The sequence below is a fragment of the Numenius arquata genome, chromosome 6, assembly GCF_964106895.1.
Source record: "Numenius arquata chromosome 6, bNumArq3.hap1.1, whole genome shotgun sequence".
NCBI lineage: Eukaryota > Metazoa > Chordata > Aves > Charadriiformes > Scolopacidae > Numenius > Numenius arquata.
In genome coordinates, this window is record NC_133581.1 from 8,878,471 (window position 1) to 8,895,503 (window position 17,033).

General features: G+C 37.1%; 1 protein-coding gene across 1 annotated transcript in view; it reads left to right on the plus strand.

Moving 5' to 3' along the window:
* The window catches only part of SETD3 (SET domain containing 3, actin N3(tau)-histidine methyltransferase), a 61,343-nt gene extending 44,681 nt beyond the window's left edge, over nt 1–16,662 (plus strand). The window contains exons 7-13 of the mRNA XM_074149273.1: nt 1,913–1,971; nt 3,846–3,960; nt 8,143–8,217; nt 10,886–11,052; nt 11,690–11,775; nt 13,349–13,509; nt 14,137–16,662. Coding sequence (XP_074005374.1) covers nt 1,913–1,971; nt 3,846–3,960; nt 8,143–8,217; nt 10,886–11,052; nt 11,690–11,775; nt 13,349–13,509; nt 14,137–14,580 — 1,107 coding nt within the window. The 3' untranslated portion in view covers nt 14,581–16,662. The remainder of the gene's footprint in view (nt 1–1,912; nt 1,972–3,845; nt 3,961–8,142; nt 8,218–10,885; nt 11,053–11,689; nt 11,776–13,348; nt 13,510–14,136) is intronic.
* The last annotated feature ends 371 nt before the right edge of the window (nt 16,663–17,033 follow it).

Genomic DNA, 17,033 nt, shown 5'->3' on the forward strand with positions numbered 1-17,033 from the left:
CCAGGGGGCAGTGTCGGCCCGTACCGGCGGCAGCGGGTCTGCGCCCCCGGGCGGGGGGAGCTGCCGGGGGACAGCGGGGCACGGGGTGTGTGCCTGCGGGTTAAACGCCTGGAACGGCGGGGATAGGGGTTTTTAAGGGCTCCGAACTTCTGTTCGTGTCAAATATCTTCTTTAAAACTTCAGGTGCAGAATGAGATTCCGGGTTTTCACAAGTATTAGTAACGTAACAGAGAAAAATGTTATTTTTAAAGTGGAACTGTTATGCTGATATGTCTCACTGACGGTCTTGACTTTCCCTGCTTAGTTTACTGTAAAATAGATTAATAATACTGGCAATAAACGTCGAAATTAACTTGGCATACAGGAATACTATAGGGTGGTTGTTTTTAAGAATTGTTATTTCCAGTGGAAGGCTACGTTGGTTTCTGGAATGGAGTGAGTCCTGGCCGCTGTGCTGCCGCCAAGAGACCCCCTGAAATGGATTGCTTTGGGTTTCACTTCTGGTGGTGTGCCGACTGCTTTCGTGAGGAGAAATAACTCTGTAAAACACGTTGCTGCAATTAAACTCGAGGGAATTTGTTCTGAAATGATCATGTCGTCAGCGTGAATGAAAATCGTGTGGAAATGTAGGGTGCTTTAAAAAGAAATAAAAAGTGAGGGAAGGGGACGGGGTAGCTGGAATTGGTAACTTCTGTCATGTTTCAGAGAAAGGGTTAACTGGAGGGGCTGAGGGAGAGCAGACACCTGGGACCTAACACCCAATTGGCAGTCTTTTGTAATATATAATTTGCCTAAAATTGCGCACTGAGCACAAGCTTTTGTTTTCTAATTGATTTACGGTTTGAGCCACTTTTACCTCATCCCCTACTGTCCTGCACACGGTGCCAGCAAGTACATTACAGTGAGAAATGATAAATTACCATGCACTTGTGATGCTAATGCATCAAGAGTAAAAAACTGCATACTACATGGAGCTTCATGCATTAAGAGTGTCGCAAAGATAAAGCTATGCAAAAAAATCATTTGTATCTTCTGAAATAACCATTTGATCATTTACTTCAATTCATCTCTGAGACCTAATTGAACCTGAAGATAAAAATTCATGCTATTATGGCTTTGCCTTTGTGAATTGGGACAAAGTTCTAAAGAAAGTGTGTGAGTGTGGGCTTAACACTACCTGTATTTTTAAAACTTTCAATAAGTTAATTGATCAGAAAAGTAACAGGTATTACAGATTCTTAAAGCCTTCTAAAAATCTAAATATTGTGCTTGTTAATGGCAATTACAGTATGTGTTCTCTAGTGGCATTACTCCGCTTTTAGATGGGAATACGTGTAGATGGCTTAATGTGGGTACTGTCTAATCAATGTTTGTCACCAAAACTATTTAAATATTTTTATCTGTTTTATTTTGGAATAGTGCACCTTGTACTGAACAAAATCTTTACAGGTATCGAGGAACAATTGAAAATCTTGTATATATAATTTTTACTTGCATTTGTGAAATACCTTACTGATATCCCAGAAGAAAGGAAATGGGGAAGTTGGTGAAATCTAATACGTGCTTATTCCCTGATTTCTTTCCCCCGCCCTGCACCACGGGCTGGTTTTGTTTTACCTTCACATACTCAGTCCACCTTAAATTTTTTATTTTTGTACAATGTCTGTGGGTTCCAGTCTTGAAATATGAAGAAACAGATTTATGGCGGCTGCTGGGCACAACAAATTAAGTTGACAGTGATGTATGAGAGCATAATAGCATGATGATCCCTCTGTAGCACGGCTGGACGCCTCCTGCTTCATTTGGCTCTTGTTAGGATCTGTTAGGCAGCTAAATAATGAAATTCTGCTGACTGATTTCTGATTTCTCTTTTCTTTCTCTTTTCACCTTTTCTGAAACTTGCATTTCCCAGACCCATCCTAATGCCAGCAAACTGCCCTTAAAGGATTCTTTCACTTATGACGATTACAGGTTGGTCTGTCTTTAAATTATTTTTTTTTTCTTCTTTTTTTTTTTTTTTTTAAATATAGTGAACCGTGGGACCCTGGAAATGCTTCGTTGGTGGGAAAGCCCTACTGTTACTGAAATGTTTAAATGTAGGATTTGATACTAACACACTTTCTTAGTGAACAAAAAAGTAAAATAAATATGCAGATTTTAATTGTTACAAAGGAATAGTCATTATGAGCAGTTAATTTAGCCAACTGGCACGCATAGTCTGAGATGAGTAAGGTAATTCGTTGTTTCTTAAGAAAATAATTCAGTTGACGTTGCAGGAGGTTTAGGTTTGGGGATTTTTTTTTGTTTTTTGTTTTTTGTTTTTTTTTTTATAAAAGGCTTTACCAGCGCATAGTAGTAAAACCTAATATTCATGGTGGCTCTTGAACAGGAGAGCTGGAGAACTTAAGCTGTACACGTGAAGCAGGAGTGTCACTTAGAGGTGCTATAGGGGGTGACATAATTAAGATAAAAATAAGAATAATTAAGATAACGAGAGCTTTAATTCTGTGAAGTGATTAAAATAGCATGAATAAAAGGCATTCATGAGGTCTTACAGGGATTTTTTTTTAGCCTAGTTGTACTTCTAGGTAAGTCTAAGAAAGTGGGATTTCCAAAGCATGGCTCCTTCACCTACAGAGTCACAGAAAAACACGCCAACTTACATGTGGTCTAAAATTTTGCAGATAAAGTGCAACAATTAAAAAGAAACTTACTGCTATTATGTTTCAAACAGTGTTTGTGTGTCAGAAATATCCACATTCTTAACTTGCTTTTTTAGAAATTAAGTACATTTGAATGTGATGGTATCTTTCTAAGCAATTTCTAGTCCTTCTGAAAGTCTAATTCTGTATATTAAATACTTGTTAGTAGTGGAGTCAGTGGGAGTTAAAATTATTTTGACCTTCTGGTGGTGTTCTTCCCCTCTCCCCCTCAAAAATCCCCACAATAAACATGTATTAAGTCCAGAACATAGTGAAACTAAGATTATTTTTTTTCTTCTGGCATTTAATATTCATTTTTTGTCTGAAATAAAATAAAAATGAGATTCTAGAAAATACTGAAATGCTGAACTTTATTGAAGATTCTTAAGTTTGAGTGGGTAGCTGGCATTTCCTTTGCTTAACCTGAGTTAGAAGGGTTTTGAATGATGTCTGTATGCTAAATTATGTTATACTTTCTTCATTCTTTTTACCTGCATATCTGTATGGGTTTTTGGGGTTTTTTTTTTCTTCTCTATTCTGCTAAGTAGAAAATTGAGCAATACTGATCTAAGCCAAAAGCTGGCAAACTGAAGGGCAGCACTTACCAAAATATCATGCATGTGTTGGGTGATGACTCTGGTTTCCAGTTCATGCAGTACATAAGCTTTTTAGGGAGCAAGGGGAAAAATACCTCCTGGCTCTTCCAAGGGTCGGCACACAGATGGGAGCTGCTGCTGCCAGGCAGGAGCTGTGAACGGCTCTGAAGACTGCGGGAATAGCTGACCCCAGGTTTGGGCTCTGTAGTGAGGTGTGTGTGTGCAGTGAAGGGCTGGGGAAGCAGAAGGTGACACGGGAGCAGGTCCTGGTTGAGGTAATGGAAGGTATGAAGATTCTGTTGCAAAGAGTGCACAAGAGGGGTAGGATTCCAATCCTGGTTTGGGAATTGATCTATGGACATGTCTTGGAAACCTGGGAGCTGCTGCTTCTCCTGCAAGTGGTATTGCCTTCTGCTGTTACTACAGGCAGAGTGATCTTTAAGAAAACTGAGTTTGGAAACTCCCAGCCTAAATGAATGCTTCAGGTTGGACTACAGCCAATCATATATTGATGTTTTGAACCATCTAATGTTTTTAATTTTTGTAGATGGGCGGTCTCCTCTGTTATGACACGGCAGAACCAGATTCCAACAGAAGATGGTTCCAGAGTTACATTGGCTCTAATACCTTTATGGGACATGTGTAATCATACTAATGGACTGGTAAGGATTTCTTCAGTGTTGCTGAAAGGCTTTAGGGCTTAAATATTAAGCCTTTCGACTGCTGTACAACAGTTTAATAACACTTTCCATTATGCTACTTAACACAGGTATTTTATCTTCCCAAGTGACCCTGAAAAACTAATATCTGAAAGAAAGATTTGTCAGTATTTAAAATGTCTTATGATAGCTTTTCAGGGAGAACTTTCTTCATGTAGATTAAACAGAGGTGATTGCATACTTGCGTACAGTTATATCTTATATACATATAATGTCCTTTTAAAAGTTTTCAGTTACGCGATGCCTTTTTTTCCAGGCAAGTTTGAATATTCCTCTGACATGGAGTTTTGTTTCTGGAGGTGGAAAAAGATTAACAATACTGGACAGATTTGTTCTGAGAATAAGAAAGCAGACAATGATGGAGGTTGCCTCTTGTAGCTACCACTAGGGAAAGTGGTTAGAAATTTGCTACTAAGAAATACTGCCTGCTCTCCTAACCATGCCCAGAGAGCCTTGTTATGGAGACAGCAACAACAAGAACAAAGCCTAGTTCAACAAAAACAGTACATCTGTTAGTACATCAAAGAAACAAAATGCAAAAATACTACTTCAGGGCATATTAAACATTTAAAAGGTGACATATGTATATAGAAAGTTAGACCTGGTGACATTTTGGCTTATGTGAGCTAGTTCAGAAGATAAGGTCTTGATTTCATTAACAGGCTAGTTAATGTTGAAGTGAGGAAATGGAAACCCGTAAGAGGATGGTTTATCATTGTTATTTAGCCAGTCTCACATGTGCGTCAAAATTAATACTCTCTAATTGTGTTTCCAGTAGATGTTATTATTTATTGTTATCAGTGAATATGACGCTGCTATTCAAATTGTAAAGCAAGTTGTTTTTCACTTCACATTTAGCTAGTTTATTGTTACTGTGACTGTACCAAATACACCAAGGTAGGATAGGCTACAAAGTTTCAAGTGTTTGGTGGGATTTTTTAATTTATTTTTCCCTATTAAAATGTCATTATGTGGTGTTCTTTAACAGTGATTCTTGCTTTTCACTATTTTTTATGCAATCTCATAACTTTGATTTAGCAATAAAGCTTGTATGAGAGTCTCCGATGTAAAGAAAATAGCTTAAAATTCAGAAATGTATATTTCTGTAATATGTCTTAGTACTTCCTGTATCCCTTTCCTGCTGGGCATCTCTTTCAGATGCTTTTGCAGAGACTTGTCTGTATTCATTAGACAACTCGTAATGAATGCCTTCAAAGTTGGGATCAGAGGAAAGAGGAAGAGAATTAAGATTCTGGGAGGGAAAAAAATAAGTAGCCTATATTAAAAGAGCAGCTAGTTATGTTGTTTTAATCATTCAAACTTCTATTTAAATTGATAAAGTAATTTTTATTTTTATTATGCTCTTTAACAATGGGTTTGATATGGAGCCAGCCTCTGGAGCCAAACCTGCTAGCGCAGTGGTATATCAAGGTTGGAAGCATTTTTTTATGCTGAAGTGTATCCTAGAGGGTGGAAGGAGGGGCGATGATGTGCTGAACTTAAATATTTTGAATGTATATGCAGACTTTACGCACTTGTTTCATAGTTCTACAGAAACTAGTTTAGATGGTTATAGATTCAGGAAGGGTAGACAACAGTAATATTGATAATGGGCTAAGAATAGCTACTAAACCTATTGCTGTTGCGTGTTAGTTTCCTTGTACTATTAGAAATAGGGAAAAAACCTGCTACGGTAACTGTAAGCTGCTACGGTAACTGTAAGCTGTCTGTATTGTATTTTATATTATTGTAGAGTGAGATGAGGGTGGGTTCTGCTTTAATCGTAGCACATCCCTTTAAAATACATGAGGGGAGTTGTTATTCCATTGCAGGAAAGTAAGAAACAAAAGATGGCGTTGTATGCGCCCCTGTCTGGTCTATTGCAAAGATAGTGCTGAAATACTTCGAGTCAATTGGCTACTATAGATCCCTGTTCTTGCTTTATTCCACAGGGCTCCTTTCCATGAGCTAGATAATAAAATGCGCTTTGGGTTTTATCTGGAGCTAGGTCCATCCAGCTTTTTCTTGCTTCTGACACTACTAATTAGATCAACCTGCCACTAAGAACTATATCAAAATGGTTGTCTTCATGCATTTCTCATTGTTATTCTTTAGTGGGATTGTATTTTGACAGTCAGAGGTTGATTACCAGTTCTGCTAGAGCTTTAAATAAGCTACATTCTGCCTGTTGGGCTGGGTCCATCCTTAATCACTGACCAAGGAGACTATTGCATGCTTTATACACAACTTGAAATTCATGTATCAGTCTGCTTCAGAAATAAAACTGAAGGGATGCAATTTGTCAGCTATCATGTGGGAAGAGAAGTAAACACCCTGTTAATTCTCTTACATGACTGCTATTAAAAGAAAGAGGAAATAAGAGTCTAGCACTCCATTATGCTTTATAGAAAAGCCTTTTAGAAGCGCTGCTGGTGGTTTTAGTTTCTTTTTTTTTTTTTTTAAAAAAAAGGCAAAAATAAAAAACAATCCGAAAAAAGAACAGTACTCTAGTGAAGCATGCTTAAACTGACAGAATCCTTCTCTTAACATACTGGAATTTCCTCAGTCCTTGAAAGCCTCCTGTTCCACAGGCATTTCAAGAAACTGGAACGGAGTTTTCACGTTTGCAAGTATTTCATTGAGTTTACACACTAAGAAAATTTCAGGACAGGTCAAGCGCTGTCAAGAGTTCACCTTTTTGAATGGAAGTTGCAGTTTTTTTCCCCAAGATGACTCTATTTGAACTTGGAAAGTACATTTGTCATAGCAAAGGTAAATCCTCTAGCACTTGCAATCTGCAATTCGGGGTTAAATAACCTTCTAAATGAGAGATCTTAATTAAAAATTGTTCAGTCCAGCATAGCGAATGTGCAGGAATTTCTGTGTTTGAGTACTGCAGCCTGTGTTTCGCAGTAGAGCGTATTGCATGATGCCAGTGTTCTCTTCTGATGGCACCCACACGCGGAGCAGTTCTGCGAGCTTTCCGCAGGGCCAGGCTGCCCGTGCTCAAGGCTGCCGTTTTGGATTTGCTGCACGGTAGACAAGTTCCCCGTCCTCACTTGGAAAGCACTGTTTTGGCTGACAAATGCCCTCTTGATGATACAAGCAGCGTAAAACTGTTAACATATAAACCATCGACCAAGCTTTCAAAATGGTGCATGGAGTTCTGTCTCTGGACAAACTGCATGCAAGATAGGAGTCAGGGTATACCACAACTCACATGTGAGTCAGCTTACAAACAAGTATGTTTTCATTTGCAGAGGCTGAGTGAGAATCTTTGGCTGCTTCTAGATTTTTTTTTCCTAGGCCCAGAGCATATTTTTTCCAGTACTGAATTCAGAATGCCTACCATAAAAGTTGCTTCCTGATTGTTCAGCAGCTTATGATCCATCCTGTGGCTGCATCTGTGCCTGCATCTTTAGTAATACTATTCAAGAACATGCTGTTTGTCACTTCAAAAAGTATTACATTTTTCAAATAGCTTTACTTGTTAGTGTGAGCACTTTATGGTTTCATAACTTTTTTCAGAGAAGCACAGATTTGTTAAAGAGAATTTATCCTCTTCCATTGCTTGCTACCATCAAAAAAATTCTTTTAGCATTTTAAGAGTATTACTTAAGTTTAGATAAAGGGATTATTTGCAAGTAAATTATAATTCTCTGAAGATTGTATCCCCTAAAGATCCACAGTTATCTAATCCTTTTTCATTGAGAGATCAAAAATGTGCTGGCAGTTGAAGGATAAAGCTCAGCATATAGAGCTGTCAGTGCCTCGCTCCCTTGGGCCTCACGGGGGTGACTGAAAACTCCAGAACTTCATAACAAGCTGCAGGCTTTAGCATGGGACTGTCTGTGGTCTATGGGAGGGTACTTTCCTCAGAGCCTTCCATTCACTTCAGGTAAGCTATTTCTTCCCTTAGATTTCTTTAATGCAGAAATTTTTTTTAAGAAGAGATTTCTCAGGAATAATAATATAGCTGGTAGTAATGGTTTTATATTGTCCAGAGAAGGAAATGTATGCAATTGCTATTCTTAATATCTATTTCCAATAGGACAATGTTTTGTCAGTGGTGGAGGAGATAAATATAAAATGCTAAAGGTGCTTTGTTACTCTTTCCTTGGATAGATCACTACAGGCTACAATTTAGAAGATGACCGGTGTGAATGTGTAGCACTTCAAGATTTCAAGCCTGGAGAACAGGTAGTGTGAACAGTTATCTGCATAATGATTCTTTAATTAAGTTTTGTGGACACTTGGTAACTCCCTAAAAAATTTTAATAGCAGGGTGGTGTGGATTAAGCCCTGCTACATTTGCATTTTATTATGCTGAGCTAATTCTGTGTGAAAATACTACCAAACTAAGTAAGTGCACATTTTTTAGAATAAGATGTTTTCTATTACTTGGTAGAGCCAACTTTAGATGAGTTTTGATTCCTCATGTTTTGGAGAACTAAATCACTGGTAAATGCACAGACACTGAGCGTGGTATTCTGGATGAGATTAATGAAAGGCCATATCCAAAGGACCAAAGATAAATATATTGTAGATTTGGGGCGTCATTTTGTCTGCAACAGCAGATTGTATAGTCTTTCTTAAAAATGTTGTTGGTTTATGTTGCATGTTAGTTTCCATTTAAGAAGAGGTTAAATGCAGTATATAGTTGCCAGTCATTTTACCCATGTTGCCATTCCCATGCTTAGTGAAAATGAGAAAGGACCTAAAAATACACTCCCCTTCACACACGCCTGTACACACTGCTTCATCCTGAAACAGAAAGCACCACAGGGTGAGTCTTCCCAAAGATGCGTGAAACAGTTCAGAATCCAGTGTTTTGTTCAGAACTGCTAAGAAACAAAAATAAGTGTTAAAACTAGTAATGCATTGAAGACAGTGGTTCCACGAGTGCAGGAAGTCTCCGGTGGGGAGGGTTCCTGTGCTGTGTCAGCAGCTAGCCCAAGCCCTCAAATGCAGTAGCTCTCCGTTTTCCCACTGCTTGTGCACCTCTAGTCAGCATGGCCAGAAAAAGAAACATCCTGAAATGTTTTGTAACTCAGCCTCTTGAGTTATTACCTTTAGTGTATTATTTTGCCAGTCTTACACTTAATAATATTTCGATTTTCATTTTTCTTATGTATTGTTACCTTCTTTTTTAACAAAGATATGCCTGAATAATTTTAAGTATGTCTTTCCAGAGGTGTATTTATCCTCATTGCTATGCTGGGGTTTACAGTGATTGTATATTTTTTTGTGTGGCTCTTAGAATTTGTTATGGTAGTCAAATATTTGCAGTTCTTTTCCAATACTGGTATGATGAGTTAAAAGGGGTCCACAGTTTTTCCAGAAGTGATCCAATTTATAATTTTCCACAGCTGGCAATGGATGTGTCATATAGCTGTTCTGGCTGCTCTCTCCATTTCAATTTTAGAGGCTTCCTCTATTTCGATTTTATTTTAGTAGTTTCAGTTTGCTATTTATCAGATTTTTTTAAAAAAAAATTCTGTGCAAACTTTAACATCATCATTAAAGCACTTTCATTATATAATGCTTCCGTCTTTTAATATACTGTGCAGATGTTATTTCTTACAGCTTCATCAGGAAGAGTGTATGATCTTTGCTTTTACTACTAAAAAATGTGAGGTGGCAGAAGTCCACAGAACCTATCGAACACTGGCATTGAATAAAGCAATTTTCTCATTCTGTTTAATTGGCTTTTTTTGTAAAACAGTCTTAGCATGTAAGACCATGCTGTATAACCTACACATGATATGTGACTTTTAGTTTAGTATGAGATGTATCACGGTAGTTTTAAAGCTTGAGAGAGTTAGCAGCTCTCTTTTTAATCCCTGCCTTAACATACCTAGGCAGCTCACTTGTTGATTATATGAGTGTGTTACAGTATAATGTTTACTATAATTTAATATAACACTTAAGCATTTAGTGCTTAGGATAAATAGTTCTAATCTAAAATTGGAAACAAAGAAAGTAAATGCCATTGTTAGCATTGTTGAGTCCTTAAGAGAAAACTGTGCCTCTCTGTCAGCCAGAGAAGAGTGGCAGGTTACATGTACTCAGAGCATTGCTGTACCCTGGGGTTAAGAAGGGAGTTCTGTAACTGTTGAAACTCTTTTTCTGGTTGACAATTCCATTATCAAACAAAAGGGGAAAATATCCTCTTGATGCAGGAGAAGACAATTGCTACTTTAACCTCGTCCCATGTACTTCGTACAGCCTAGCCCTGAATTAAACATTTTTGCAGGTTATATTTAGGAACTTATTTTTTAATGTAAATTAAAGTAACCTATTAGCTTTAGATAAAGAGTTCAGAGTATAACACAAATAACTACTGACTGAACACAGATCAGATATCTCTTGGTGTGATATACTTTAGTATATCCATGCTGTAAGTTAAAAGAAAAGCAAAGTTGATCCATCAACAGAGTAGGTTAATTTTTTGGGTGGACGTATGAGGGAGGAAATGACCCCAGAAACACAGTTTCTTATAATGGGCCTTCCTTGTCTCGGATTTTTTTAGCCTTTAAAAGCCATAGGATCTTTGAAAACTTATTTCCATGTGCTGATATTTTATGACAGTGTGAGAAAACAAAGTATTTTTATTTTAAAGTATAGAGTAAGAACCTGTTCTCTCCTTTCAAAGTCTGTTACATGGATATGTTTACATCTACCTCTAAAGTCTATTGCCACACTATATACAGATACCAGAAAACAAAGCATGTTTCTTTATATAACCAAATATACCTTGTTCTCATAATAATAACTCTTTCAGGAAATAACTTTCAAGTTATGTCAGTTTTGTGAGCTGATCTTAAGCTTTTTTCCTGTCCCTTCACTTCTCTTTTCATCCTTCTAGATTTACATTTTTTATGGCACTCGGTCAAACGCTGAATTTGTGATCCACAGTGGTTTTTTCTTTGATAATAATTCACATGACAGAGTGAAAATAAAGCTTGGCGTGAGTAAAAGTGACAGGCTGTATGCTATGAAGGCAGAGGTCTTAGCTCGTGCTGGTATCCCAACGTAAGTAAAACACAATGCCATGGGTTTTTTAAAACATTTCCAAAGTATATAGTGTCCAGTAGAGCATTTATAAAGCTGTTCTATGATAATTTTCTTAGGTGTAATATTTCTCCTGTTTATATAGCAAATTAAAGTTGTTGTAATAATATTTACAGAAGTTCTCTGAGCTATATTATCATCTAATTTGGACCATATATAAGGAAAAAAGCCTTTGGTTTAATCAACATTTGAACAAAAACAGAGCAAGGTTTAATTTGAAGCAATCTGTGGTTTTTCTTTCTCTCCTATCCCTTCCAGACGTACTACAATGCTCAGTATGTGAACCACAGCATTTTCCTTTAGTCTTTTCAGTCCAGAGGGTACTGTTAGGAGCAGCAGACGTGAAACACTGCATTTTCATGAATTTATTATCAAAGCCATATAAAAATAATTATAAGTGTAAAATTGTGGAGATAATTGTTCTTTTCAGATACAGGTTAGGGAAGCTTGTCTTCAGTTTGAACTACTATTACCTAATTTTGTAAAAGTTATTTTTATAACAGTGCATTTGTTGTATACTTTGAGGTCTTTTATGTTTAAATAAGTTCAAAGATATGGCAATAGAGCTTCCATTTACTGTTGCTGTTTCTTTTATTAGTTCTAGTGTTTTTGCCTTGCACTCCACTGAGCCTCCAATCTCTGCCCAGCTTTTGGCTTTCCTTCGAGTGTTTTGTATGAGTGAAGGTAAGATGTTTTATAAAGATAACCTAATTTACGTTTGTTTTGGGGTTGGTTTTTGTTTGGTTGGTTTTTAATGCAGGAATGTGACAGACATTTATATAAAACATTAAGCTAGAAGATGGGAAATGTTGAGGAGTTAAGGTTAAAAAGGGATCTGTAAGCTAGTGAGAAACGAAATCTTTGGCCGTGTTATCTGAGGGAATATTTCAGTAACACAGGCCTTTCTGGAACTCCCAAAGCATGTGGTGATGCAATTTTGTATTTTTTTTTAACCGCCCAGGCTGTTGTGAATGAGTGAGCTTCAGAGCTTGATCTTTAGTTCTTAGGTTTAAACACAGAACAAGATTATGTGAGACCCTAGGGGTTTACATGCTTAAAATCATATCTTATTAGCCGTCACTGATAGAATCATGTAGGTATGGAACTGGAATATTCTGTACTGTAGGAGAAATATGGGAAAGAAATTTCAAAGTTGAATATTTTCAGTATTTTTGGTAATGCATGATCTAAAACCAACTTATGTATTTGCAAACTGTCTTTGAAGTATTTCTCTTAGGTTGGGGGTTTTGTGGGGAAAATATATGTACGATTAATAGCAGTAGGAATAGTGAAGTTGCGAAGTTTTTACATGTGCTCTATTTGCTTTCTTTAATAAAAACAACCTACCTTTTTTAGTGTCATGCCTTCACTGCGTCCTGTCATCCATCTTTTAGAACTTACGAAGAGATTAGAATAGAATAGAATAGTTCAGTTGGAAGGGACCTACAACGATCATCTAGTCCAACTGCCTGACCACTTCAGGGAAGTAAATTCAAGTAAAGCAAATTTTAGTATGCCAGTGAGGGGGTGAAATTTGGCTCAGAGAAGAAAATATAGCTAGTAAACATTTAATTGCATTACTCTCATACGTGATTGTGCTCAGATTATTTGTATGTCTTAAACACTGCATAAGAAAATTGTTTACTGAGAAACTAGATGCAAGTGGTTTGTGAAGTTTGTGATAGCTGCTTTGCAGGAGTGAAATTTGGTAATTAAAAGATTAATGGAATTTGTGTAATGTCAAGGAGCTGATTAAACATTTTCTACTCTGTGTGAAGTTTGTTTGATGGATGTCTTTTCTGACCAACTGGAGGGAGTTTCTGCTACTGAAAGAGATTACCAAAACAATTAGGAAAAATAATTCCATTGCTATTTGCACGCTCTGGCCTGTTCTTTTTATTCACGGAAAAGTTCACTGAATTCTTTAAAGAATTACTCCCTTTTGTTTATCAGGTATTATACAAAACATTCCATCTCACTGTCACAGAGTTATGCTGTGTATCAGAGGCTATGATATAGAAAGTATCTCTATTTCAGAGTGGAGCAGAAGGTCCGTTTTCGCTAACCTCAAGACTCCTCTTTGAGGAGTATCCTGGAAATAACCAGCATATCTGATAATTCTTATTTGAGAGAGGTTTGGTTTTTTTTGTTAGCTGCTCAGAGCTATACTATTGAAAATAAATCTTTCTGCAATTTGTCAACTGACAAAGTGAATGATGAGATTGTTTTTAACACATTGGTTTTATACTTATTGTAGAAGAGCTGAAGGAACACTTGATAGGCGAGCATGCCATTGACAAAATCTTCACTCTGGGGAACTCTGAGTTTCCCATCAGCTGGGACAATGAAGTTAAACTTTGGACATTCCTGGAAGCCAGAGCATCCCTTCTTTTGAAAACCTATAAAACAACTGTGGAGGTAACATTATCATTATATGTAATTTAAATGTCTGAAATGTTCTCTGTTATGATTGTAGGAAAAGATATTTTGTCCCCCATCTTGTCCTTACAAACTTTTATCTGAATGTTAGTACATAATTCATTCTGTACTTTTTAAAGTGTAGAAACAGATTTGCATTATCTAAGGAAAATCAAATAAGATTGCAAAAAAGAAAATTTTGTTAATGTAATTTTGTTAATGTATTTTTTTCTTTGATTCTCCAACTAGAGGCTACCAGCTTTTTCTCTGCAAGTAAAATGGGGGATCAGTTTCAACTTGTTGTCTATTAGCTGCATTCTCCAGACTGCAAAGAAATATGTTACTATTGTGACTGTATAAGTGAACATACATGTTTCATATATCTGTGAAGTCTCCTCACTTCGCTTGTTATGCAGGCTGATCTACGTGGAGAAATTTTTGCCTTCTTTGTGAATTCTTGACAAATTTCCCTGGGACTCCATGCAGACCCCCCCATCATATATGTCCATTTGCCTCAGCCTAAAGAACCTAGTGTCACTTACTGTTAACGCATAAACGGGGAAAAAAGGTGAGGGATTTTTTTCGTGTTGGTTGTTACTAACAAACATGCTTTTTCTTTTCTAACAGGATGATAAGTCCTTCCTGGAGACCCACGACCTGACTTCACATGCGATAATGGCTATCAAATTGCGTTTAGGTGAAAAAGAGATCTTGGAGAAAGCAGTGAAGAGCGCAGCTGCGAGCCGAGAGTATTATACCAAACAAATGGCAGATGGAGCTCCGCTTCCTAAATATGAAGAGAGCAATATTGCCTTGTTGGAGAACACTGTGGCAGACTCTAGACTCCCTATTGTCTTGAGAAACCTAGAAGATGTGGAAGAGCAAGGGGACTTAAAGATTGATGAAGCTATTGATGCTGAAGTCACAGAGAATGGGTTTGTAAATGGTGAAAACTCTCTATTTAATGGGACCAAATCAGAAAGTGAAAATCTAAATAAAGAGAAAAGCAACAGAGAGACTGAAGATGCCAAAGAATCTTCTTCAGAAAGTACTGATGAGGTTAAAGAATAGTCCTAAAATTTTACTTTCTTGTGAAGTTAAATTAGCTGAAGTTTATGAACAGTGCATTTATGTTGGTGTGTTTCTTTGTTAACATTTCTCTTTCTGCAGAGAAAAATGTTTTTGCTGCTTTATATAAAAATGAATTTTTAAGTTATTTAAAAGATTTAGCATCCCTTTTCAATTAAGATTGCCATCTTGCTTTCAGGCAAAAACTGGGGAAAGAGGTGCCTTTGGAAGATTTTGCAGCCCTTTATTGAACCAAATGTATTTTCTTCCTGGGGAAGAATTAAGCTCTTCTATCTGCTGTGCTTTTGTTGTTCTGTCACTCTGACTACCGAAATTAAAAGCTTGCTCTGCCTCCTGCCAAGAAAAGCAGAAGGCAGGACTGACTCGGTATTCAGCAGGAAGGTGGGAGAGCAGTACAGCAGAAAACTGGATAAGAGGATCAGAAACTTGGGAGACTGGAGGAAAACCTGTTTAAAATCAGGTATGCCAGTCCAGAAAAAGGTAAGGTGGCAACCTTATGATTGGTAGTTTTAAAAGTTGATGAGAATCCAAATTGTATACACTTCAAGTGATCTCTGAAGATTTCAGTTTGTGTCTTGTTTACTGTATAAAAATATCTCATCTTTCTTCTTCAGTCAGAGTTAGGCTGCTACAATACAACATTCACCAACTTTTAAAGGCTGACTTCTTTTTTATTGCCAGGCGGTACCTTTTATTTACGAGGTTGGCAGTGCTACTGGAGAGTTCGAAAGCAGATAGGCCAAGCCACAGCTTTAAACTGTACTGTTCAAAGTGAGGTCGCTTCCCAGCTTCTTCAGGTTTTCACAACTAGCTAGAGATTTTCAAAGCTACACTTTTGACTAAACCATTATTAAAAGGAAAATATGATGAATATCCCTGTCTGCTTACTCTTTCATTTATGTGTTGTTGGATGTAACATTGAATGTGACGTGGTTACCTGATCTTGCTCAACTTCATCTTTTGGTTAAGATATTAATTGATGCTGTTTTTTTGAAGGAAATGGCAGGCAGGCTCATGTGTTTTTTGCCCAAGTCTGCAGTACGCTTTGCCGTGGAGATTGTGTCTCCATCTGAGGCACATTTCTTGGGATACCTCCGCAAGTTATTAAGCAGGTCTACTCTCTCCAGCAGTTTTGGTCACCGTCATACTATGTTTTAACTTCTAGGTGGAAACAGTCCAATCCTAGCACAGTGCAGTTTCAGAACAAGGGTAATTCCAAGGCTTGACTTTGAAATTACCTGGGTATTGAGAGGAGAGGAGGGTGGAATATTTTTATTTTGTGGGTGAAAGGAGAGGAGTATGAAGTGATTTAGTTCTGTTCTCGATATCAAGGACTTTGTCTTTTACCTCTGTATCCTTAAATTCAAGATAACGGATAAAATGGACAAGCTCAGACAATTATTTAAAGCTCAATAGATGTTGCAACCTGCTCATCCAAGATCAGTTGATCAGTAAAATGTCTTTTGGCAAATTCATAGTTTTATTAGATTTTGCTTCTTTTATACTGCAACTTGGAAAATGTGTTTTTGCATAAATCTTTGGTGCAATACACATGAAAGTGACTTTCTTTCAGGTTGTCATAGCAGTTTTGGTGTTCAGCTAGTATCAGTATGGGGAAAATAGAAAAAAATAGTTTTTTAAAAAATATTTCACTAAGAATGGCACATTGCCATTGCACCTTGGATATTGCTTCACCACTAACAAGATGCTGGACCAGTATTTTTGTAACTATATGCTGCCTTTGGTAGAATGTTATGAATTGTTGTCTTGACAGTTTAATTGTCATACAGAAGTCATTACACTTTGGTTTTTATTAGGACCAATATTCCATTTCTGTTTCTGCCAGTTACATTGCACAACATTGTACTAGATACTATGATGCAATTCTGAAACTAGCCTTCCCTGAAAATTATAACTGTAATTCAGAATTTAAATGCTTTGATTCAATCTGATACACTGTATTTTGTTCCAGTATTTGCTGATATCTATGGCTTAGCGAAGCCTGTGGTCACCACAGGACAGAATGTGTGGGTTTTCTTGAATAAAATATAGTTCTACCATGTCTTCCCTAGTGAGTGTATTGTACAAACACAACCTCTACCCACTACCGACTGCTGTGTCGTTTGGGGTCTGTGGGGAGAGGAATAACTGTCCAGGTGTCCAGATAAAGATTAAAGGAGAAATAGCTGGGGGGAAAAAAAAAAAAAAAAAAAAAAAAGAGGGATTCTAGTAAACAGAAAGGGAAAGTGGTCTATTAAGTATACGGTCAAATTCTTACTCTTCAGATGTTAGTGTTATTTAGAAAAATACGTTGCACACAAAAATAGTGAGTAATGTAATTTTGTAATTTGCATTTTTCCTCTATGCATATAGTGGTTTCTCAGAAGCTCTAACCTAAAACTTAGGCTTTTGAAAACTGAGGTGGAAACAAAAAA